This window comes from Bos taurus, chromosome 29 (assembly GCF_002263795.3).
Source record: "Bos taurus isolate L1 Dominette 01449 registration number 42190680 breed Hereford chromosome 29, ARS-UCD2.0, whole genome shotgun sequence".
Taxonomy (NCBI): Eukaryota; Metazoa; Chordata; class Mammalia; order Artiodactyla; family Bovidae; genus Bos; species Bos taurus.
The window spans coordinates 45871863-45896784 of record NC_037356.1 but is presented as its reverse complement, the minus strand read 5'-3'; the positions used below and the strand labels follow the sequence as shown (position 1 = coordinate 45896784).

The following is a 24922-nucleotide window of genomic DNA, read 5'->3' as shown; positions in this document are numbered from 1 at the left end:
AGTGAGTATTCTTCAGAGTGCCCTCATGACTTCCCTTGCAGTCCAGTGGTTAAGACTCTGCACTCCCAATGCAGGGGGCCTGGGTTTAATCCCTGGTCAGGGAACTAGACATTGCAAAGTGAAAGTGAAAGTCGTTCAGTCATGTCTGACTCTTTGTGACCCCATGGGCTAAACTGTCCATGGAATTCTCCAGGCCAGAATACTGGAGTGGGTAGCCTTTCCCTTCTCCAGGGGATTGCCCCAAGCCAGGGACTGAACCCAGGTCTCCCGCATTGTGGGCAGATTCTTTACTGTCTAAGCCACCAGGGAAGCCCATGAATACTGGAGTGGGTAGCCTTTCCCTTCTCCAGAAGATCTTCCCGACCCAGGAATCGAACCAGGTCCCCCTAATTGCAGGCAGATTCTTTACCAGTGAGCTACCAAGGAGGCCGCAACTGAAGATCCCTCATGCTGCAACAAAGAGCCGGTGCAGTCTAAGGAGCTGAAAAACGAAAAGAGCGTCCTCATGGGTACCCACGATACTTAAATGTAATAAATTGTGATTAAAAAATCAGTGAGCTCTGTGATTATCATTGAGATAAATATTCAGTGAGATCATGTAGAATGCATGTAAAATGGTCAAAACGCCAGTACAAAATAAGTGCTTGGTAAAAGTTATGTGCAGGAGACCCAGGTTCAGTCCCTGGGTTGGGAGGATCCCCTGGAGAAGAGAACCGCTGCCCAGTCCGGTATTCCTTTTACTTATTTATCTGTTTTGGCTGTGCTGGGGCTTCGCTGCTGCTCTGGCTTTTCTCTAGCTGTGGTGAGCAGGGGCGATGCTCTGGTTGCAGGGAGTTTCTCTCTGCGGTAGCTTCTCTTGCTGCCGAGCACAGGCTCGAGGGTTCAGTAGTTGCCGCCTGTGGGCTCTAGAGCACAGGCTCAATAGTTGTGGCTCGTGGGCTTAGTTGTTCCGAGGCATGTGGGATCTTCCCAGACCCGGGTTGGAACCAGCGTCTCCTGCATCAGCAGGCAGATTCTTTACCATGGAGCCGCCTGGGAAGCGCCCCCACTCCAGTATTCTCGCCTGGAGAATTCCATGGACAGAGGAACCAGGTGGGACTCATTGGAAAAGACCCTGACGCTGGGAAAGACTGAAGGCCAAAGGAGAAGGGGGTGGCAGAGGCTGAGATAGATAGCAACACCTACTCAATGGACATGAATACGAACACACTCTGGGAGACAGAAGGAAGGGAAGCCTGGAGTGCTGCAATCCCTGGGGTCGCAAAGATTCAGACACAACTTAGCAACTGAACAACAAGAAGAAGTTATGAGCAGAATAGCATTCTCCGTCTTCTCCAGGGCTTCCCTCATAGCTCAGTTGGTAAAGAATCTGCCTGCAATGCAGAAGACCCGGTTCGATTCCTGGGTCGGGAAGATCCTCTGGAGAAGGGACAGGCTACCCACTCCAGTATTCTTGGACTTCCCAGGTGGCTCAGCTGGCAAAGAATCCACCTGTAATGCAGGAGACCTGGGTTCGATCCCTGGCTTGGGAAGATCCCCTGGAGAAGGGAAAGGCTACCCACTCCAATATTCTGGCCTGAAGAATTCCACAGGCTGTATAGTCCATGGGGTCGCAAAGAGTCGGACACGACTGACTTTCATTCACTCACTCCCTCTTCTCCAAAGAGCTCCACATTCTAATCTCCAGGATTTGTGAACATCATGCCTTACGTGGCTGGGGGCTTTGCAGGTGTGACTAAATTAAAGATTCTGAACTGCAGAGATGATCCTGGATGATCCCAGGACACCCGGTGTAAGTACAAGGGTAGAGAGAACAGGACCATGAGCGGGGCTGGTCACTACAGCTGGCTTTGAAGTTGGAGGAAGGGGCCACGAGGAAGGAGGCAGGCAGGCTCCAGAAGATGGAAAGGCACTGGGCCCAGGCAGCAGCCTCCAGAAGGGAGGGGGCAGGCCCACACCTTGCTTGGAGCCCAATGACCCCATCTGGGGATACGGCTGCTCAGGCTAACACCAGCAGCAGAGGACGTGTCAAATGAACCAGGGTGTGACCACCGAGCAGCCACGTGCGGAACACACACACCTGTGGGCAGCTGCTGGGGCTACAGAGGCAACAGGCAGGCTCAGGGCCGAGAGACACGGTGCGTGGTGGAAAGGGCGCAGAGCGGGGCTGAGCCCTGCAGGAGGGAGAGAGCTTGTGCGGGGCCGGGGACGCTCGACCTCAACCCCAGTGTGGGGTCCTAAGTCTGCCCCGTCAAAGTGTGTGTTGTGCGAACGCCTCACATATGCTCTGTGCATGCTGAGTCACTCAGTCATATCCAACTCTTTGTGACCCCCATGGACTATAGCCTGCCAGGCTCTTCTGTCCATGGGATTTTTTTCCAGGCAAGAATACTGGAATGGGTTGCCATCCCAACCCAGGGATCGAACCTGCGTCTCCTGCATTGCAGGCAGATTCTTTACTGCTGAGTCACTGCAGAAGCCCATATACACATATGCTCTATTTCACGGTAAAAATGATGCCAATGATGGGAGTCTTCCTGGTGGCCCAGGGGCTAAGACTCCACATTCCCAATGCAGGAGACCGGGGTTCAATTCCTGATCAGGGAACTAGAGCCTACACGCCACAACTAAGAGTTTGCATGTTGCAACTAGAGATCGAAGGGAAATCTTTCGTGTCACAACTAAGACCCCATACAGCCAAATAAAAATTTTTTAAAAAAATGAAGCCCATGAAAACAAATCAGAGACGTGTGGACATGCTCCTCCTATGTGGGAGCAGGAGGAAGAGGAATGGAAATCATCTATGGCACAATTTGAAATAATGTTTTGAAAATGATTTTTAAAAAAGGAAAAAAGTGAAAAAAAAAAAATCCCAGGCTCACAATGCACACTCAGCTCTTAGACACAGGCACTCTTCCCACGGGGGCCTCCCCTGCTGTTAACCAAGTGCTCTGGACACGTCTGTGCTGTTCAGCGGGAAACCTGCCACAGCAGAAAAACAGCCCGGCCGGATGCACCCGACTGCCCTCGACCTGAAGGCTTGGGCGGGTTTCCAAGGCTTTCACTGGTTTTCCTCTGAGTGTGTCATTACTCTGGGGTAATCAGGGAACTTAATTGTTTCGGGCGACCACAGCTGTGCTGCAACAAGTTTCCCACCTGCCACCAGCCTCTTATAACTCCCTGCGGGGCTGGCGTGGTGACCTCGAAGACGCAGTCAAGCCTCGCTCCGGGCCCCATGAACCAGGACAGTCAGTGTGCAGGGCGGGTACAGCCCACTGCAAGCAGAAACCAGAACACAGAGCTTCTGGCCCTGGCTCTGTTCACACAGTACCTGGGGCAAGTGGTTCGGCCCACCAAGGCCTCAGTCTCCTCATCTGTAAAGTGGGCACAACTGTGCCCACCACAGGTGGCAGCCGCGGCGGTAAGGAAGGAAGCCAAAGTCTCTCAATTGCACAGGGTAGCTCCACCAACTGGTACCACCCAAGAGAGCCACCCTCCCCCACCCACCAAGAAGTCCAGTCATGTTCTAGGATCCAATCCTGCCCTCACTGCTAGGTGATATGGAATAAGGTTTTTTTTTTTTCCTGGCTTTTAAAATTATTATTTATTTATGTGTTTTCAGTTATGCTGGGTCTTTGTTGCTGCCTGTGGGCATTCTCTAGTTGCCGTGTACGGGGAGCACTCCCTTCCCTTGTTGGGAGCACAGGCTCTAGTGCATGGGCTTCAGGAGTTGTGGTGCAGGGCTTAGATGCCCCCCGGCATGTGGAATCTTCCCCGACCAGGGACTGAACCTATGTCCGTGCATTGGCAGGTGGAATCCTAACCACTGGCCCACCAGGGAAGTCCTGGGTTTTGTTTTTAATCTAATCCCAGGGTGTTGAGTGGCCCCAGAACGATGCCTGGTACCCAAGAGGAATTCAGGGTTGGATGGAGACGGAGCGTGTGGTCCTGGGGGCTGAGCAGCGCTCGGTGACCTTACACAGGTCCCGTTACCTCCCTGGGCCTCAGTTTCCCCATCACTGAAAACCTATGCTCTGTGGTGTCAGGTCAGATTAGAATCCTGGCCTGGGGTTGGTCTAGACCCAGCTGTCAGCACCAGGGCCTCTACACAACGGCAGCAGGGGCAGAAAGGGACACCTCTGTGGCATGCTGGGTCAGCACTCGGGGCCCGTCCACACCTTGCAAGCCCGAGGGCACAGTGCCTTGGGGGCTGAGGGTGGCTGACACCCCACCAGGGGTGCCCCCTCCCGGCAGGACCCACCGGCTCTCACCCAGCATGTTGGACGACTCGATCATGTTGGTGTCCAGGTCCGTCCAGTAGAGACGCTGGTCAGCGTAGTCGATGGTGAGGTCATTGGCCCGGCCCACCTTGTCCACCAGCGTCATGCAGTTGGTCCCATCCATGAAGGCCCGCACGATCCTGGGCTTGCCACCCCACTCTGTCCAATAGATGTAGCTGGAAGACACGGGAGTAGGGCAGGTTCGGTCAGCGTGTCCACCCTTGAGTCAGGGCAGGGAGCCTGCCTGCCGCCATCTTCTGGGCCGTGCTGAAGGCATCTTATAGGAAGCATGGACAAGGGGAGACCTGGGAGCACCCCCAACCCACTGTCCCTCCAGGAGCGGCCACGGAGCTGCATCCTGGCTCCTGGGGTCGCACAGCAGCGCCCCCTGCAAGCTAAGCCCCGATACTCTTGTTCACATGCACAAAGGTGGTGGCCATGTGCCAGGATGTCCAGGAGGGGCCCCCATGTCAGGGACAAATGCTAAGTAGGCTGGACAGGAGAGTGTGGGCCAATCAGGGCATATAGTCCCTTTCCTCAAAGAAGGAAGAAAACAAGACCCCAAGACAAACAGGCTTTGCAGGGCCGGAATTCGAACTCGGCTCCACCACCCCCACCAAAGGTCCTCTTTCCTGGCTCTTCACCATCAGCTCTGGGGAGGAAACCTCCATCTCAGACTTGTGTTTCCTGGTTCTTTCACTAAAATCTGGACCTTTCCCTTTGTTCTGCAGAAATCTTCCTTCCCTAACAGCATGCAGCAGGCAGGGTTTGGGGTGCTCCCTACACATCACTGATGCTTTATGGGGTGAGCAGTGCATGCAGAGGAAGACTCCGCCCGGCCCTCTGGCCCCAGGACAGGGCCCCCAGGCTGCTTGACAGATCAAAGCATGTGCCTTGCAAGGCAGGTTTTAATCTGCAGCCAAGCGGCTGCAAGAGGCCAGGAGGAGAAGCTCTGGACAGGGATCTGGATAGGACTTCTTGGACCACTGACATGACCTTCGGTGACCTTCAGTCACTGAGCTTCTCCGAGCCTCAGTTTCTGCATCTGTGAAATCAGGTACAGAGACATCCACGCTATCCGTGAAATCAGGTACAAAGATATTCACGCTGGCAGGGCCCCTGGGCGCTCCTACGAGAGGCTCCCCTGGAAGGGCCCGGGTGATGCCTGATACGGGGGCCTCCCTTCCTGCCTGCTTCTGCTCTGGGCCTCAGTGTCCCGACTGTGAAATGAACCAGATGACCCCTGCCCCGCAAGAGTCCTGCTGGTCCCGGCCACCTCCAAGCTCACAGTGGTCATTACTACTCTCAACTGCAGTGTCGATGGGCAGCGGGCAGCCGTGTGCCTCGGGGCATCACTGCACTGGCTGGTGTGGAGAGGTGGTGGGGGCACGGGCGCACGGGCTGGCAAAGCGGCCCTTACCCTTTGGTGGGGTCCAGGGCCAGCGACCGCGGGTTGTCTAGATCCCTCCACACGAGGACCTGCCGGAACTGCCCGTCCAGCCGGGCCACTTCAATCCTGTTGGTCCCGGTGTCTGCCCAGTAGAGGTTCTTGCCCATCCAATCAACGGCCATGCCTTCCGGGTAGTCGAGGCCAAACTCGATCACGTGCTCCACGGAGCTCCCATTCATGAAGGCCCGGCTGATGGTCTGGGAGTGGGGAGAAGGAGAGGCCACCCGTTAGGAAGCAGAGTTTCGGCAGACATCTCACCAGGTGATGCTGGAGCGACTGCTGACCATAACCACCATCAGCAACTGACCAGCTACTGATGAGGGGCCAGATCACAACATTTGAGTTTCTATTCTTTTTATTCCTTCTATCTATTGCCCCTCAACATTCGAGTTTTTAAAGGAACTTTTAAAACACAACCTCTTTAGAAGAAACAATTTGGCAATATATATATATATATATATATATATACTTTTTAAACTATGTAAACATATTATATAATAGTACATTATTATAAAATAATATATCATTATATAAGTATATTATATATACATGTCTCAGGACCCTTCAAAATAGTTACATCCTAAAAAAGAAATCCTTGGATCTTTCACCCAGTAATCTTCCTCTTGAAATGTTATTCAAAGGAAAGAAAATACAAAAGAGACTTTATACACAGAGATATCTGTTACTGTGGTATGGTTTAGAGTTGGGAAAAAACTGGAAGGCCATTTAAAATAAGGCAATGATTAAGAAATATATGCACAGTAGAGTAATTTACACATTTAAAGAATTATGTCAAATTACACATTTAAAGAATTTAATTATATTAAAGAATATTTAAAGAATTTACACACAAAGTTTGTAATAGCTTGAGACAAAATATGTTATAATGTGACGAAAAAAACACAGGATACAGAATTCTATGTAGCATATGACTGATTATGAGAAACACTAACGCAGGGAAAAAATGCAAGGAGATACTCTAAAACGACATCAGTGGCTGACTCGAAACGATGGAGGTGTGGGTGTTTTATTTTCTTCTTTATACCTTTTCTGTATATTTTTCTCTCTTTCTACAGTGAACCCTATGAGAACCCTACAATCAGAAAAAAACCTTACGAACCATGTAATCCCAATGGTAGAATAAAAGGTAGATGACTACACCGTTCAGTGTTCCGTGCTTTAGAACAGGGGTTAGAGGATGTTTCTGGTAAATATCTCAGGCTCCACAGGGCACATGGATTTGCCACCACCTAGTGGCTCCCGAGGCGGCGCTGGTGGTAAAGAACCTGCCTGCCAACGCAGGACACACAAGAGACGCAGACTCGACCTGGGTCGGGAAGATCCCCTGCAGGAGGGCATGGCAACCCACTTCAGTATTCTTGCTGGCAAATCCCACAGACAGAGAAGCCTGGTGGGCTCCAGTCCAAGGGGTCGCAAAGAGTCAGACACAACGGAAGTGACTCAGCACGCAAGCTCAGGGGCACAAAAGCAGGTGCGGACGATCCACAGGCAAACAGGCACCGCTGTTCCAATAAAACTTTACTGACAAAGTCAGGAGGCTGGCCCAAGGACCAGTTTGCAAAACTCTACTTGAGAAGATAAAGGGGGCTCTCCTGTATTTATCCAGGATATTTGCACTAGCACCCAGAACAAAGAAAGCTTGTTAAGTAAGTGGGCACTTGTGAGGGAGTGAGTGGGGTGAATCAAAAGACACACGGGTACATAATCACTCTAGAAATAGCCACCTGTGTGTCCACCGGATCCACTCATTGCAATCATTCATGCTTAGGTATTAACATGGGTTCACTAGGGTTCTACTGGTTTGAATCAAGCCACAATAAATATTTTTTTAATTTTTGTTTTAATTTTTAAAATTTATTTTTAGCTGCGCCCTGCAGCTTGTGGGATCTTAGTTCCCCGACCCAGATAGAACCTGTGCCCCCTGCAGTGGAGGCACAGAGTCCTAACCGCCGGACCACCAAGGAGCTCTCTCTAGTTTTTTTCTTTTAATTTTTTACACTCAGCCATTAAAAAGAATGAAATTTTGCCCTCTGTAACAACATGCACAGACTTGGAGGGTATTATGCTTTGTCATAAGTCAGACAGAGAAAAACACATACTGTAGCGTATCACTTATATGGGAGTATAAACACTGCAACAAATAGCGAATATGACAAAAAGGAACAGACTCGCAGATACAGTGGGTACCAGTGGGGAGAGGGGAGAGGGGCAACATCAGGGCAGGAGAGTGAAGGTGCAAACTGTTAGGGATAAAATAGGCTACAAGGAGACCCTGGCCGACAGCCAGTACTTTCAGTAGCGATACATGGAGTCTAAGCTTTCAAAATGGTCAATCACTATACTGTGCACTCGCTACAGACATTGCACAGCAACTAAACTTCAATTAAAAAAACAAAACAAAACTACTGGGACTCCCTGCTGGCCTAGGGGCTAAGACTCCACACTCCCAGTGCAGGGGGCCTGGGTTCAATCCCTGGTCGGGGAGCTAGATCCCACGTGCCGAGAGGAAAGATCCCGCTTGTACAACGAAGACCTGGCCCAGCCAAATAAATAAATCATTAAAAAAACAGATTAAGGGACTTCCCAGTGGTCCAGGAGTTAATACTCTGCTCCCGACGCAGGGGGCTCATGCATCGTGCTCTCTCATGACTGGACAGCTAAGATCATACATGGTATGGCCCCCCAAAAGAAAACCTATTAAAAAAAGAAAGCCTTTTTTAAGCCTCTGAGGCGATACCATCGCCAGCAGGTATTCACAGGGGAGGTGAACAGCAGGACACCCCGCCGCCGTACCTTCAGGCTGACGTCGGTCCAGTAGATGTGATTGTTGGACACATCGAAGTCCAGGGCGGACGCCTCCTTGACGCCCGTGAGCGGGATGGCCACATCGTTGTTGTTGGTGTCCAGGGAGATCCGGTGGATGGCGGCCCGGCTGGTGAACACCAGGAAGGCCTCGGGCACGATGCAGGTCTTCATGTCGCTCAGCAGCTCCAGGCCGATGGGGCAGCCGCACTTGGTGGCACGGGGCGTGAAGAAGCACAGGTGGCTGCAGCCCCCATTCCTGTCCGCACACGGGTTGGTTCCTGGACGGAAAGACACAGGTTCTAGGCCCAGTGGCCCTGCAATGGGGGGGGGGGGCGGTGGCTCCTGGTCGTATGTGGCTTCATCTCCCCCAGGCGCCACTAGGGGACAGCAGGTAGGGTTGGTGGAAACCCGGGTCCCCCCTGGCTCCAGGCCCCGGGCCTCCCTGCACACTTGAACGCCCCCTTCCTCAAAGCCGCCTGGGGACGCCTCGCCCTCTGCTCCCCCTTGCCTGCTGGGCCTGGCCTCCCTGCCTGCTGAGCAACCAGACTGCAGCCCAAGTCACCACCCGGATGGTTCCTCCTCCGAGTCCCCGACATTCTCAGCGCCCTCGACATCTCAGATTCACCCAGGACGGCCCAAGGCGCCTGTTTCTTATTCCAGCAGACAGTAGTCAGCATATATTTTATTTTGGGCCAGCCTGTTAGACTCACTCTGCCGCAATGCTGTTAAAATTGGCTTTAATTTCGTGTTAAATATTTCAGCTAAAAAAAGAAATCCTCTCTGCCATCTTTCTCAGTAAATCCTGACGAGAGAGAGAGAGAAGGTGGGAAGGGACCCAATTTCTCAACTTTAAATCACACCCCATAGAGGCATCATGTTTCTTATCTCTGCGGCTTTATTCTTTGCTTTTCAAACACCCATTCGCTGGTGGGCTTTGCACTCTGCCGTAGATAAAGAAAGTGCTTTCCAAGGCAGCTGGTAAACCAAGTGTGTTGATTCCATCATCTGGTCTGAGGAGGGCAGGCTGAGACCAAAGACCTCTCCTGGAGACAGGGGTACACCGTCCCCGCCCCACCCCCCAGGTGCCCCTCAGGCCGCACCTCCAGGCCCGTGCTCAGCTGTCCCTTCTGCCGGGCAGACCCTGCCCCCCACCTGCTCCCCAAATTCCACGCTCAAATGCCCTCCCTTGCATTTTAAAGCCAGGCATCCCTTTCACATCTCAGCTCTACTCACCAGCCTGGCAGCAGAGCTCACCCACTGGACTAGAAGCAACTTGAGGGCAAGCCCTGGGGCCTCTCTGGTCAGTCCCCCGTCCCTCCCTCCAGCGAAGGTCAACTGAGTGTCTCTGATGAGAAGGTGTAGGACTAGGCACCGGGACCCCAGGTGGGGACGACTCCCTGTCCCTACAGAGCCCACTGTCCCATCCCCGCTTCTGTCCCCCCGGCACAGCTGGACACTGCTGTTCCCAATATAGACTGTGGACTTGCACTGGGAATCCTAGTCATCAAGCAACAAGTCACTGTGTCAAGGGAACTTTCTGCAGATCCCAGCTTTTAGATATACGGTGTGCATTTTAGGGTCCAGCCTGTCACACTGGATAACGATCTCAGCCCCGCCCAGCAATGAGGTCAGGGCAGCCTCAGGCGTGAGTCTTGAGCTTGGCCACCCATTTGTATGCCCCGGCACTAACGGGGCCGCCTTGTCATTAGTGTAGAGGGCTGTACTAAGGCGCTCAGCCAGAGCCTGGCATGCAGTAGGCGAGTGTTAGCCACCGTAAGAGCAACAACTGCCAGCCGTGCCCACTCACTGTGCCCGGTCCACACCCCACCCCATCACATGTCCTGTATTCTCACCACCTCCTGCCCTGTCCAGCCCCAGAGCCGGTGCCCCAGCCCGGCACACACACCCCCAGCTTCAGCCTCCAGCTTGGCTGCCTGTGGACCAAAGGGGAGCCTGTGGCAGGGCTGGCCCCCGGCTGGAGGCTGACCGGACTCACCGACGACCTTGGCCACATTCGCGGCCTTGAGCCCCATTAGGTCGGGCAGCTGGTCGATGATGACGTCCCTGCTGGCCTTGACCTTGTGCACACGCTCAATGCTACGCCGCTGCCAGTCGGTCCAGTAGATGAAGTCCCCCAGCAGCGTGAATCCGAAAATGTGCGGGAGCTTGTCCTCCAGGAGGGTCCGCCGCTTGGTCCCGTCGACATCGATCACCTGCAGGATGGCAGACACGGCGCTGAGCCAGCCTCGGGCCTGAGCGGCCTGGAACGGGATGGGCCCCAGCAGCATCTGGCCAGGCCAGGCACCATGGCTCACTGAGGCAGCTGGATGAATGACGTCTTCAGTGATGGTGCCATTCAGGGGCTCTTCCCTACTGCCTCCCTGACCTGGGTGTGCATGCTGTGCTGAGAGGGGCAGGCAAGGAAAACAGGTATCCTCTCGCCATCGCTGATTGACTGGCCGTGGCTGCCTGGAGTACCAAGGTGTAGGTTCTCCAACCAGGGATAGGCTCATTGATTAGCAATGTCTGCCCAGACGCAGCATGAGGAGGCACAGATCACCACCCCCGACACAGAGCCCAGTTTCAAAAGGCTGGACCAGGAACGCACTAACCCAGACAAGGCCTCCCACTTGCCTGTGGACTAATTTCTTGCTCGGTCAGGACCAGGTGAACTCTGAGGACACGTTTGCTTCTAAGTCTGAGCTCAGAGCTCTAAGACGATATCCAACCCCAGACATACTTGTTGTTGAGTCGCTAAGTCCTACCCAACTCTTTTGTGACCCCATGGACTATAGCCCACCAGGCTCCTCTGTCCACAGGATTTCCCGGGCACAACACTAGGGAGGGTTGCCATTTCCTACTCCAGGGGATCTTCCCAACCCTGGGATCAAACCTGCATCTCCTGCATTGGCAGGTGTCTTCTTTACTGCTGAGCCACCAGGGAAGCCCTCCCAGCTACACGCTGGTGGCCGTTGACTCTGAGATGTAAAAGCTAAATCTTCTTAAGAGTCAGTGTTGATTAAAAGCATCAACCACAAAAGCCACAGATGAGAAAAGTACTGTCAAACATAAGAATGCCTTAACCAACCGAAACACACAGACAAACAGGGTAAGATGTGCTTGTGATGACAGATGATCAGTAGAAGCCGATGTGCAAAGGAAGACGATAAAAACGCAACATCCGAACTTTGGGTTCTCAGGCCAGGATCAAAGAGACACGATGAATTAAAGGCAAGTCTCAACAGGCCTCGTGCAGCCAGATTATATTTCCAGCTCATCAGAGAGGACCCAAGCCTTCTGTTGTGCAGGTGGCACACACGTAAGACAGATTGGGTATGTGCTGAACAGAAAAGACTTTGGTCCTCTGTTGTCGGGCAGCACAGGACAGAACTCAAAACTGCCGGGTCAAACGGTGGGGGGCGGGACAGGCAGCTCTGGACCCTGCAGCCGGGGACCCCACCCCGGCTCTGTCCACGGCCGACTCCCTGCACCCCATGGACCTCAGTCTGTCCACCTGCAGTTAAGGGGGGCAGCTAAGTTACCCTGGGAACTTAACCAAACAACTGTGGCTGGGCCCCATCAGGGGCAATTACATCAGAACTGGAAGGCCAGGTACGGGCCCGCAAGGGGCGCAATGAGCCGTCCAGTTGAGGGACCATCTCCTGTGTCATGAGCTGGCTTGCAGACCCCGGGCAGCAGGATTTCTGGGTAGAGCTCTGGGCTCTACTCCTGGCCCGCGGGTTAGGCCCAGGGGTCGGGCGACGGATGCAGGAGCACTCCAAGCTGGTCCAGGGTGCTGGTTCTGGTTGTGGCCCCACAACATGAAGGCACATAAAGATGGTGAACACATGCTTTACACAGCGCTTGGACCTGGGAAGGGGTCTCGCCTGAGGAAGTGCACAGCAAGAGGAAGAGCGTCTCCAAGAACACACGGCCCGTCTCACACTCACAAACACACAGGCAACACGCCTGCTCCTTCTCTGACACTGAATACCCAGGGTTAGGCAGGGGCTGTGGATACAGATCAGTACAAGAAAAACAATCCACGTCTTGAAACTAAAGACTCTGCCTGCTATACACCGAAGGGTCAGCAGTATCTCTTTAGAGACCTTTCTTGTCCTTCTCTAGGTCCACATTTTCTTCATTTCTTTTAATAACTCCACTCCAGACACAAGTAAGCGCACGTTCTACTGACTGATGTAAGGAAGTACATTTTCCCAGCTTAGGAATAATGAATGTGAGCCCCCAGAAGACCCAGGAAGATTGAGGGGGGCGGACGCTGCCCAGAAGCACCTCCCTGTTTCTGCCTGTCCCCCCGCCCCATCCCGCCGTCTCAGTTTTCCAGAACAAAGTGGGGGAGGCTGTGAGCTGCTCCCCGGGGCCAGGCTGGTGGCTCCCATCACAAGCACAGACCCGCGGGCTCTGGGCTGGCAGGGCACCTCTCTGCCTCGGAAGCCCTCCCCGCTTCCTCTTTGGAAGCAGGGTCTCAATTACAGACCCCATGAAACACCCAGCAAGCCCTCCAACTTGGAAGAACATCAAGACTCTAACACTCAAGAAAATAAGTGATCCCACGGCAGCCTTTTTCACAGCAGCTTTCAGCACACCTTGACCAAACCCAACAGATCTGTTAAAGTAACTCTGCTGGGCCAGGCCTTTCCCAAATCCTGGAGCAGACGAGCGCGGCCTGTCTACAGGGAGACACATGTCAGCCCCCCAGGCTCCCTCTGGGCCCAACTCAGGGACCCCCACCTTCCCTGGACCCCCTAACGGAGGACGAGGAGACAGACATGGGAACCCATCCATCAGCCTCCGGGGTGGGCAACGCATCAGAACAGAATCCAGAAAGAACAAATCCGATCGACAACATGGGGGCCAGAAGAGAGCATGGGAGGCGGATCGTCCAGGAGAGGGGCTAGCAAGCAGTTTCTGAAAAGGAGTGTAAATATTTTCAGCTTTGAGGCCATAAGGTTATTGTCACAGAAAAACAGCCATGGAAGGAGCCTAAAATAAGTGTGAGTGTGTCCCAATATCTCAGATATGCAGATGACACCACCCTTATGGCAGAAAGTGAAGAACTAAAGAGCCTCTTGTTGAAACTGAAAGAGGAGAGTGAAAAAGTTGGCTTAAAACTCAACATTCAGAAAACTAAGATCATGGCATCTGGTCCCCTCACTTCACAGCAAATAGAAGGGAATACAATGGAAACAGTGAGAGACTTAATTTTGGGGGGCTCCAAAATCACTGCACATGGTGACTGCAGCCATGAAATTAAAAGACGCTTGCTCCTTGGAAGAAAAGTTATGACCAACCTAGACAGTGTATTAAAAAGCAGAGACAACCCGTGGCGGATTCACGTTGATGTATGGCAAAACCAATACCATACTGTAAAGTAATTAGCCTCCAATTAAAATAAATAAATTTATATTAAAAAAAAAAGCAAAGACATTACTTTGCTAACAAAGGTCCATCTAGTCAAAGCTTTGGTTTTTCTAGTAGTCATGTGCAGATGTGAGAGTTGGACTATGAAGACAGCTGAGTGCCAAAGAACTCATGCTTTTGAACTGTGGTGTTGGAGAAGACTCTTGAGAGTCCTTTGGACTGCAAGGAGATCCAACTGGTCCATCCTAAGGGAAATCAGTCCTGAATATTCATTGGAAGGACTGATGATGAAGCTGAAGCTCCAATACTTTGGACACCTGATGCGAAGAACTGAATCATTGGAAAAAACTCTGATGCTGGGAAAGATTGAAGGCAGGAGGAGAAGGGGACGACAGAGGATGAGATGGTTGGATGGCATCACCAACTCAATGGACATGAGTTTGAATAACCTCCAGGACAGGGAGGCCTGGAGTGCTGCAGTCCATGGGGTCGTAAAGAGTCAGACATGACTGAGCAGCTGAACAGAATGGAATATGTCCCAATAACACTTCATTCGTGCAAAAAACAAAAAAATTGGGATTTCATATAAATTTCACATGCCATGAGATAGTACTCTTTTGATTGTTTTCATTTAGAAGTGTAAGAAATTCCTTGACGGTCCAGTGGTTAGGACTCGGAACTTTCACTGCTGGGCCCAGGTTCAATCCCTGGTTGAGGAACTAAGATCCCATGAGCCACGCAGGTCAGCAAAAAGGTAAGTGTAGAAACCCCCAAGCATTTGATAGTGGCACACATCAGGCAGTCTGGCCTCCAGTCCACAGTTTTCAACCCCTGCTCGAGAAGTTCCCCTGCCCTTGATTTTCAGGAAAGGAAACTAGATGCCTCCAGGAAGTTATGTCCAAATGGCCAAGCCAGATGTGGAAGGGGCCTGCGTGCAGTGTGCTCTCTCTGACCTCTAGGCCTCCGGCCTCCTATGCTCAGCTGACCTCACACTCCAGACCCAGGTCTGGGGTAGGGGAAGTGGGGGTGGCAGGAAGAACACACCCATCCCCCGACCAGCTCATTGCACAACCTGCAGAACAGCTGTGCGAAGGGAGGAAGGGAGGGCAGACCCCAGAGAAGCCCACCCTCAGCTGTGTCAAGGGGCAGGACCCACTGCTGCGGGGTCGGCATGCTGCCACCGCTGCTGTTGCTAGGTCGCTTCAGTCGTGTCCGACTCTGTGTGACCCCATAGATGGCAGCCCACCAGGCTCCCCCGTCCCTGGGATTCTCCAGGCAAGAACGCTGGAGTGGGTTGCCATTTCCTTCTCCAATGCATGAAAGTGAAAAGTGAAAGGGAAGTCACTCAGTCATGTCCGACTCCCAGCGACCCCATGGACTGCAGCCCACCAGGCTCCTCCGTCCCTGGGATTTTCCAGGCAAGAGTACTGGAGTGGGGTGACATTGCCTTCTCCAGCGGGGTCTGCATGGCCACCCACAAACCAGAGGACCTCAAAAAGTCGCCTGAACTGCACTTTCCTTACACTGAATGCCGTTTCCAGCACTCAGCCATGCAAGGGGGTGTGATTCCCAGGACCAATACTTTGAAAGCATGACTCTTCAAGGAAAAAGAGGGACTTTCCTGGCGGTCCAGTGGGTGGGACTTCGCCATCCAATGTGGGGGATGTGGATTTGATGTCTGGTCAGGGAGCTGGGATCCCACATGCTTCAAGGCCAAAAAATACCCAAAACATTTTTAAGAAAAAGGAAGCAGTGTTGTAACATATTTGATAAAGACTTTAGAAATAGCCCACATTAAAAAAAAAAAAAAAAACAAGGAAAAAGACTTCTGCTCTCTGATGGAATAACTATACTCACATAAAAGACCAAATTAAAACTGCCCTGGTTATTTTGATTCACGTAATTCAAAAGCTCTGACACACATACCCACACACACCTGAAGAGCTTGTGGCCCCGTTGCTCAGGGGCCCTGCACCCTTCTTCCCCAGGGTTCGTGGACCTGGACACACAGCCCATCCATCACTCCTCCAATGAGGGTTTATTCCATGTGTGCTGGAAGTCACCTCCACCAACTCAGGAAAAGTCAGGAGCAGGGGGACAGATGTATTTTCATCTTAGTCTGTGACTCCTCCTTGGCCTGCCTGCCCCCCTGGGGAGGCGATCCCCACCGGGTACTTCCCATGAGCACCCACCCTGACGGCAGACAACCAGCAGCAGATGTCAGCTGCAAGGACACCAGCTCCCCAGGGCCCTGGCTGAGGAAGACATCGGGGTGGGGGTAGGGGAGTTGCAAGGAGTCTGGGTGACCCCTAGGGCCTCCAGCAAGTACCAGGTAACCCACACACAGGCGACACTTCCTGCCTCAAAGATGGGCCAAACAGGTCTACAGGGTCGGCCCATGAGACTTCTGCTTCTCGAACCCGGGCGTCAGAGCAACCCTGGGGAGAAGTGAGACTGGAAGGGTTATCCACTCAGTCGTGTCCAGCTCTTTGTGACTCCGTGGACTGGAGCCCGACAGGCTCCTCTAACCACGGCATTCTCCAGGCACTGGAGCGTGTAGCCATTCCCTTCTCCAGGGGATCTTCCAGACTCAGGGATCGAACCCCAGTCTCCTGCAAGGCGGGCAGATTCTTTACAGTCTTAGCCACCAGGGAGGCCCCTAGGGAGGAAGCTTTAGAAGATACCGCAGGCCACAGAGGGCAAGACTGGACCTTGCTCTTATTCAGGAATGGCTGAAACTGCCACCCAGGGACCTTGCCGGATCACGGTGTGCGCACAGGGCTGTGTAAACGCTTTGCCTATTTCAGGATTAATAAAGGGCGGGACTCCTGCCTCTCCTTCAATGGTCCCCAGCCTTTTTGGCACCAGAGACGGGTTTTGTGGAAGACAGTCCTTTGACAGGCCAGGGTCAGGGGATGGCTTCAGCACATCACATTTATTGAGCACTTTATTTCTATTCTTATCACACTTGTGACATATATAACGAAATCTGCAAGTCCCTTTGCCACAACAAGGCTGTGATCCATGAAGGGGTTATCTATTTCATTACACAGTCAAAAGCTCTGGCTGTTCCACATCATGTACGGATGTGAAAGTTGGACCATAAAGAAGTCTGAGTGCCCAAGAATCGATGCTTCTGGGAGAGAGAACCGGAGCAGCTGGGCATGTGGCCTCAAGAACAAGCTCTGGATGGATGGATCCGCCGTGGGGAGAACCCTCGCTAGGCTGTCATGGGCTTGGCATCTACCAAGAAGCAAGTCAGAGAGAAAAGTAGGGAGATGCTGGGCCAAAGGGGCCGTCGATTTGAGACTAAATAGGGAGCCAGCAAGTCCCAGATACTTTTACAATAAAGTTGAATCTCGTGGTGCAAAAGAGGAGGGGCAGGTCAGAGGGGTAGGGGCTGGGAGCCTGGCTGGGAGCGGGAAGTGGATGAGAGGCCGGGGCCCCGGGTGTGGCCGGAGTAACAGGAAGGGCTGATCACCGGTGGCAGGAACTTCCACCCCCAAGGGCTCCAGACTCAGGACAAGGGTTAAGGAGGCGCCGCAGGGGAACTCCAGACCCAAGTCAGTAGGGCAGGAGGCATAGGGAGCTCTGGGGCTGCAGGGAGGCAAGCCCGCACCCACACGCACCCCAGACGGCTCCAACCTTGATTGACCAGCCCACCTCTGGTCCCCGAGGCTGGGGAGGGTGCCTCAGGGCTGTCTCCCTGGGCGAGCCGGCCCCGAGCCCATCCCCACCCGCACCCCACACTGGGAGCCGCCCCGCGCTAAGCCCCCTGAGGGGGTGCTGACCCGGGCTGGCCTGACCCTGCCGTCCAGGACGCTGTCACAGACAAGGCGACAGGAGGCCCACCTGCAAGGCTTCGCAGCCCCCTCCCCTGCCGTCCCCCCTCGACCCCTTGGTCAGGACCCTGTTCCACAAATCCATCCATGTGCCGCCACCACTGGCCAGCAGAGGCCAGAGGAATCCCCACCTCGTGGGCTCCAGGGCTTGGTTCTCCTCCCTGCTCGCCCCGGGGGACCCGCCGCAGCTGCCCCTTGAAGCAGGAGCTGGACCGCCGCCCGCTTCAAAGGGAAGCCAGCTGACTCCAAGTGGGGCTCCTTTCTGCCGGTGCCCTGGCTCAGAACCCGGAGCCAGGCCATGGGCATGACCATGCTGAAGAGACTCCCCTCTCCCCTCCAAGGCAACGCGGCCAGACAGGCCGGAGAAGACACTCGGCACCTTAACCTCTGGCGGGGGCATAACCTCTTGGAGACGGAACCACTGCCAGAAGCCGCCCCGTCACCGGGCTGACCCGGAGGGGCCTCCTCTGACGGTCCCCCGCCCACCTGGAGTCCAACGATGCCATCAGGAAAGGAGACGCGGCCCCTCACCTGAGGCTGATCTCCCGAAGCCCCGACTCCACAGGACCCTAGGAGGGGTGTCCACACCTGGGCTGACAGCCTGACCCCCAAGGTTCACGAAATTTGTCCTTTGAGGGGCGCACCAGAGAAGCCGGTGGCTCAGGGGTAAAGAATCCACTTGCGATGCAGGAGACGATGCAAGAGATGCAGGTTCGATCCCTGGGTCGGGAAGATCCCCTGGAGGAGGGAATGGCAACCCACTCCAGTGTTCTTGCCTGGAGAATCCCATGGACAGAGGCGCCTGGCGGGCTACAGTCCATGGGCTGCAAAGAGTCGGACACGACTGAAGCGACTTGGCATAAAGACGGAGGAGCATCTGCTGGGCACATCTACCCAGACGTGCAGCAGAGCTGGCACTCACTGGGTGCCCAGAGGCAAACCCTGAGACCCAAGGATGGACAGCCCGTGGCAGGAACACACAAGCCAGTCCTCCAGGAATGCTCAGGCCACCTCCAGAAAACTCACCCTGCAGCCCTTCACCACTGAGAAACACGCCAGAAGGGTCTGCCCTGTGCTCCAGGCAGGACCCAAGAAGGTGGAAAGCCCCAGGGCCAGGGACCAACGGGCCGTGCCCCCATCTCCACAGAACAGCAGGGGACCCGCAGTGGGGATGCTTACCTCAATTTTGTCCGTCTTGGCGTCTCCCCAGTAGAGCTTGCCCTCCTGCAGGTCGAGCGCCAGGCCGTTGGGCCAGCCCAGGGAGGTATTGACCAGAATGTGCCGCTCCTGCCCGTCCAGGTTGGCGCACTCGATTTTTGGGTTTTCCCCCCAGTCTGTCCAGTACATGAGGCTGGAGAAGAAGCACACGTCCGTGAGGCTGCCCGTCCGTCATGTCCCGGGTCCACCCCTGGGACTGAGAACGGTGCCCACCCTCATCACGCCTGAGCCCGTGGGCAGCACCAGGAGCTCCGCGGGGAACAGCATGGGCTTAACCAGCTGGGGCTCTGGGACTGCAGCCAGCAGACACCCGGCTGAGGGTCCCGGGACTGCAGGGAATGCGCACCCAGAGGGAGAGAGGGAGGCAGAGCGGAACCTCCTTCAAGGAGCTCAAGGGCCCTGGGTGCCAAGCTCAGCAGCCCACAGGCTGTCTGTTGGCCCGAGAAACAACGTGAGACGCGTGTGTGTCTGTGTGTGTGTCTGTGTGTCTGCGTGCACACTTCAGTCCAGGGAAGCATCCAGAACTGTGCCCTGAGCAAACCCAGCACAGAAGAACCCGACCCCATCCCACAGGGGAGGACAGGGCCCTCGAGTGAGGCCGGCAGAGCACTGACCTGATAGCTTCCATCAGGGCAGGCAGGGAGCAGGTCCCCATCTCCCCAGCCCAGAGCCCGGCTCCCAGCACTGGTGACGAGCTCCTGCCTCCTTGCCCCGCAGACCCAGGGGACTGGCCTCTCACACCCACCTGCCCTCCCCGAGGGATGGTCTTGCTCCCCGGCAGACGATACGGAGCTGCGTCTGTCTGCCGGACCGCCCCACCCTGGGCTCCACGGTGCTCGAGGCTCAAGGCCCGGGCCTGTCCAGCCACAGCCCTGTGACCCACCCCGAGGACCACGCCCCTGGGCTTCTAGAGACAGAGGCAGCTCCACACGGAGCAGGGCTGAGAGCGCAGGCTCCCCGGGCAGATGGACTGCAAGCCTGCCAGCCACCAGGCCTCCTGCAGGGTCAGGTCACTTGGAGCCTCAGCCCCAGGGGAAAAAGGAAGAGCACCCAGAGACCCCTGGGCGCTCCGGTTACCACGCTTACGGCCCGCGCAGCTCAGTTACCACCCCCGCAGCGATCACCCCGGGGCTGTCTCCCAGCGCCGCCCTCCCAGCTCCTCCAGGCCATGCCCAGGACTCGGGCCCACTGAGGGGGGCCCATCCCACACCGAGGGCCAGGGGCTTCCCTGCAGCCCCAACCCCAGCCCTCAAGAGCTCTCAGGGCTCCCCGCCCCCCACTTAGGGTCTGCCAGTTTTACGTTCTTGGTCATGAAGCTGCAGGAAGGTGCTCAGCTGCTACCCTCTGAACTGCTGGGGCGGGGCGGTGTCTTAGAAAGGCTCCTACCCTGATGGACAAGATTCACAGAATCCTACAAGGGAAAGTTGGAACCAGACTGCCAGGTCCAAGTCCTGCCTCCCAGCTGTGTGACCTTGGGCAAGTCACTTAACCTCTCTGGGCTTCAGCATCTTCCAACGGACCTACCCCGGCAGGTGAGGGCAAGAGGGAAAGGTGCCTGCAGCATGGAACGTGCGCAGAAGAGACTCGGCACATGTGGAGTAAGGGCTGCAGCGGCCGTCACTCTCGCCACCACTGCTGGCCCAGAAATTTCACGGTGGACAGTGCTATTTCGCAGGTGAGGAGACTGAAGCCCAGGGTGGGAAATGCCTTACCCAAGGTCTCTAGGGTTTTCTATAAACCTAACCAAGCTCTGTGTTGGAGCTTCTCAGTCTGGTTCCCAGATCAGCCCATCACCTGGGAGCTCATTAGAAAGGCAAGCTCTCCTAAACCAGACATCTGCTTCTTCCTGAAGAGGAGAAAGCTCCGGGACCCCCAGCCCCCCTCGGCCCAGCTCCCAGCCTTACCCCATCACGGGGTGCAGCACGATGGCACGGGGCTCGTCCAGGTCCTCGGACACCAGGATCTTGCGGGAGGTGCCATTGAGGCGCGTCACCTCGATGCGGTCGGTGCCGGTGTCAGTCCAATAGAGGTTGCGGGCCACCCAGTCGACCGCGATGCCGTCAGGGTCGTTGATCTCGGTGTTGACCAGCGTCTGTGCCCCCGACCCGTCCAGGTATGCCCTGCGGATGGCCCGCACCTCGTCGTCCGTCCAGTAGACGTAGCCCTCCAGCGGGTCGTAGTCAATGGCGATGGCGTGCCGGATGTCGTCCACCTGCAGCACGATGTCCGTGAAGTCCGGCGTGTCCAGCGAGATCCTCCGCAGGTCCGTCCGCCGGGCCAGCAGCAGCACCTCCTCTGCCCCTGTGACCAACACACACGAGCAGCGGGGTCAGAGGTGGGCGGCTCAGCGGGCCTGCAGGGAGGGGGAGGGGGTGGGGGTGGGGGTGGGGGTTGCGGCTGGGGAGGGGCTCAGCCAGGTCCCCGGGGCTTCCTTCCCGGGGCAGGTAAGGTTAGGGGATATTCACAGGATCTTCCTACATGATCCCTAGTTCATCTGGGACCACTTCTATCACCGTCTTACAGACAAGACAACAGAGACACAGAAAGGCTAAGCAGCCAGTCGAGAGCCACACAGCCATCTGACTTCAGCCACTGTGAGAGCTGCTTCATGCTCAGCCCGCCTTCTCCCCTGCAAGCCCCTCTCCTGGCCACAAACAGCCCCAGTTACCAGTCCTGCCCAGGCTCTGGGCTCCAGGCCCTGCTTGCTCACCATACTCCTCAAAGCTCCCACTGGACTCACATGCCACCTCTTCCCTGAAGCCCACCCTGCCTCCCTATACCCACCCAGCAAGGCGGCTTCAAGTCCTGTGCCCACGCACATCATCACGAGTCCATCCTTCCCAGGTGGCCATCTCACCAACACGGGTAAGCGCCTGGGTGGCAGGCGCCCCTCCTTCCCCTCTGTCACCCCGGCCGTATTGTGGTTTGCTATGTTATTGATTTGCTGTGATTTCCAATCGGCTTGTTTATGACTTAAGTGACGCTGTTGTGATCTAAAGGTGAATCTGTTTACATGGAGGAAGCCCAGCCAGGGTGACGTCATTGATACCTTTCATGGCTGATAAGTTCAGCTGGTGACGGACTCCAGGCTCTGCTGGGAGGCTTCTTGATAGGGACAATGACTCAAAGGACATTTAGACTCTAAACACTGAAAGTCTGTGAGTGCTGGGCAAGGAGACTCTTGGCTGACCTACACGGCTCTCCAAAGATCTTGAGAGCTCCAGCCACGGCCAGGCCACTCCCGGTCAGCAGTGCTGTGAAAGCATGAGGCCATCTCAGGAAGGGAGCAAACACTGTTCCTGCCCTGAAAAGGCCCCTCCACAGACAGTGGGAGAGCCACGTAAGGGCCCCTGAGTGATGCCCTTGACAGCAGCCCACCTTGCCCACCCAACAGGCGCTGTCACCCACTAGCAAGGGACCTGAGCCAGCAGCCGACATGCAGCTTTTAACTGGATGGACTGACTCTACAGAGAACCAATTCGTCGAAAGGCGCACTTTAACTTTTGCCTGGAACAATAATGTAACTGGTTTTGAGTACATGGATGTGAGAGCTGGACCATAAAGAAGGCTGAGCACCGAAGACTGGATGCTTTCGAACTGTGGTGCTGGGGAAGATTCTTGAGCATCCCTTGGACTGCAAGGACAACAAATTAGTCAATCCTAAAGGAAATCAACCCTGAACATTCACTGCAAGGACTGAGCTGAAGCTGAAGCTCCAATACTTTGGCCACCTGATGGGAAAAGTCGACTCATTGGAAAAGACCCTGATGCTGGAAAAGATTGAAGGCAAAATGAGATGGGGCAGCAGAAGATGAGATGGCTGGATGGCATCACCAACCGAACTCCAAGAGACACTGAAGGACAGGGGAGCCTGGAGTGCTGCAGTCCATAGGGTCACAAAGAGTCAGCTACGACTTGGTGACGAAACAACAATGTTATTTCTTTACTGACTTAATAAGAGACAGTATTCCTTACGGTACTGGCTTGTGAACTATTAATAGCATAAATCATAGCTCCCCACGGTGAACCTGTGTTAGATAAGTCATTGGCAAAGACAGTCTCGGTCTCTGAGCAGAAGCTGCCCTGAACAAAACACGTCCTGGATCCTCCCAAGGAGTCATCAGAACTTCCGGCCGAGGTAGCCTCGCGTGCTACTACACAGAGCCTCATGTGTAGGGCTCCAGGGGTGCTGGCCAGCCCTGACCCGGACACCCCCAGAGGCTGCTGGGGCCAGGATGTGGCCCTCCCCCACCACCACCCGTTCACTCACTCTGGCCCTTTCTGGTCTCGAGGATCCAGAAAAGCAAAAAGATTATGCTCAGAGGCCACCTCTGGCACTCAGGGGGCCTCCTGCCTGGTCTGACGAAAGGCACAGAACGGGCAAGGACCCGCCTGAAGTCACAGCAGGGAGGGATGCGGACACGGTGGGGACCACCCCGGCACCCCTCGTGCCGAGGCCCCCAGGACCGGGGTCTGCACCAGACTGCGCCGTATCCTCACGCCTGGTCCAGCCACAGGCCTCAAACAGCCGATCAGCTTCTTGCCTCAGGGTGGAGCCCTAAGAACCCGCTGTTTTGCGGAGTGATTCTGGGGTCACCCCACCGTGCATTTCCAGTGCGGGCATGAACTTGATCCAAGGCCCCGTGTTCGTAACCCGATTCCCCCACTAGAGGGTGCTCACGGACAGCAATGGCTTCACGAACTGAGGGTTGGGGAAACTGAGGCAGATGGGGGAAAACGGGAGGTGCAGGGAGTGCTGGAGAAGGTGCCCAGGCACCCGGCTTCATTGGAAACCTCTCCCGAACTCAGATTTAGCTAGAGGTGCTGATGCAAGCTCTGGCTTGGGGTATGGTGGACAGAGAGGAGGGGAGCTCTGCTGCGCTCCATTCCCAAAATGTTCTAGTAACATCAGGGCTGCTTTTCAAGGGCCAGGTCACGGACTGCCTCCTCCTCCAGGAAGCCATTCCTGCCTCCCCTCCAAGTGGTCAGAGGGACCACACACACAGGCACCACCCCGCCTACTGCCTCACAGGGATGCTGGCCCGTACCCCACTCTGCTCTCTGCAGCCCCCCAACACAAGGCCCTGCCTAGAGCAGGCGCCAATATCCCAGGACAAGCAGGGAGGATTCAGGGCAGATACTTCCTGAACCCGCTCCTGCTGTGTGATGTGGGGCAGGTCCCTAGCCCTCTCTGGGCCTTGGTTTCCTCATTTGCAGTGAAGAATCAGCCTGACCTGATGGGAATCCCCATCTAGCCCTGACATCAAGAACCATAAACCAAACTCTATGGCAGGTTCTGCCTTAATCTGCCCCCACAGGAGCTGGTGAGAGCGCCCAGAAAATGCTGGTTCCTTAGGGAACCAAACACTCGGTTCCCAAACTTATTTTGAGCCTGTTTCACCCATCCCTGTTCCCATGATTCTACAGACACAGTTATCCGAGATAGCACCATTCTCACACCAACCTCTGAGATGGGTTCACGCTTCGTTTTACTGCAGAGGAACCCCGACACACAGAGGTTAAGCTCCTCACCCAAGGACACACAGCAGCAAGTGGGAAAAAGAAGGTACCATGAACATGTCAATCCCCGGAGCTGGCACATGCAGGAGGCCCAAGGTCAGTGCACTGGCCCAGCAGGTCTGGTCGCCCCACCAGTGGCTTTGTGGGCAGCAGCTTCAGGCCAGGCCCCGAACCAGGTGCTGGGGTTGGGAGTGGACAGAAAAGATATGGAAATTGCCCACAGGGTGCTCCTGCATTTGCAGGACACAGACCTTCAGTGAGCAAGACCATTAATGAACCAGCGCAGGGAGGAAAGCAGGGGTCATGGGCACCTGCGAAGGGGGCCAGCTGAGACTAGGGGTCTGGGGTCCAGCAGGAGCCTCTGGGATCCATGGGGCTGTGACCACGGATGCAACAGATTCTAG

At 55.0% G+C, this 24922-nt stretch overlaps 1 protein-coding gene across 5 annotated transcripts in view; it reads right to left on the bottom strand.

Moving 5' to 3' along the window:
- The window catches only part of LRP5 (LDL receptor related protein 5), a 124510-nt gene that overhangs the window by 31039 nt on the left and 68549 nt on the right, over nt 1–24922 (bottom strand). For all 5 annotated transcript variants that reach the window (XM_024987583.2, XM_024987586.2, XM_024987588.2 and 2 more), the window contains exons 6-11: nt 20903–21299; nt 18960–19131; nt 10553–10769; nt 8545–8834; nt 5701–5927; nt 4272–4456 (exon numbers count right to left, since the gene is read on the bottom strand). In XM_024987583.2, the coding sequence (XP_024843351.1) occupies nt 4272–4456; nt 5701–5927; nt 8545–8834; nt 10553–10769; nt 18960–19131; nt 20903–21299 (1488 nt within the window). The remainder of the gene's footprint in view (nt 1–4271; nt 4457–5700; nt 5928–8544; nt 8835–10552; nt 10770–18959; nt 19132–20902; nt 21300–24922) is intronic.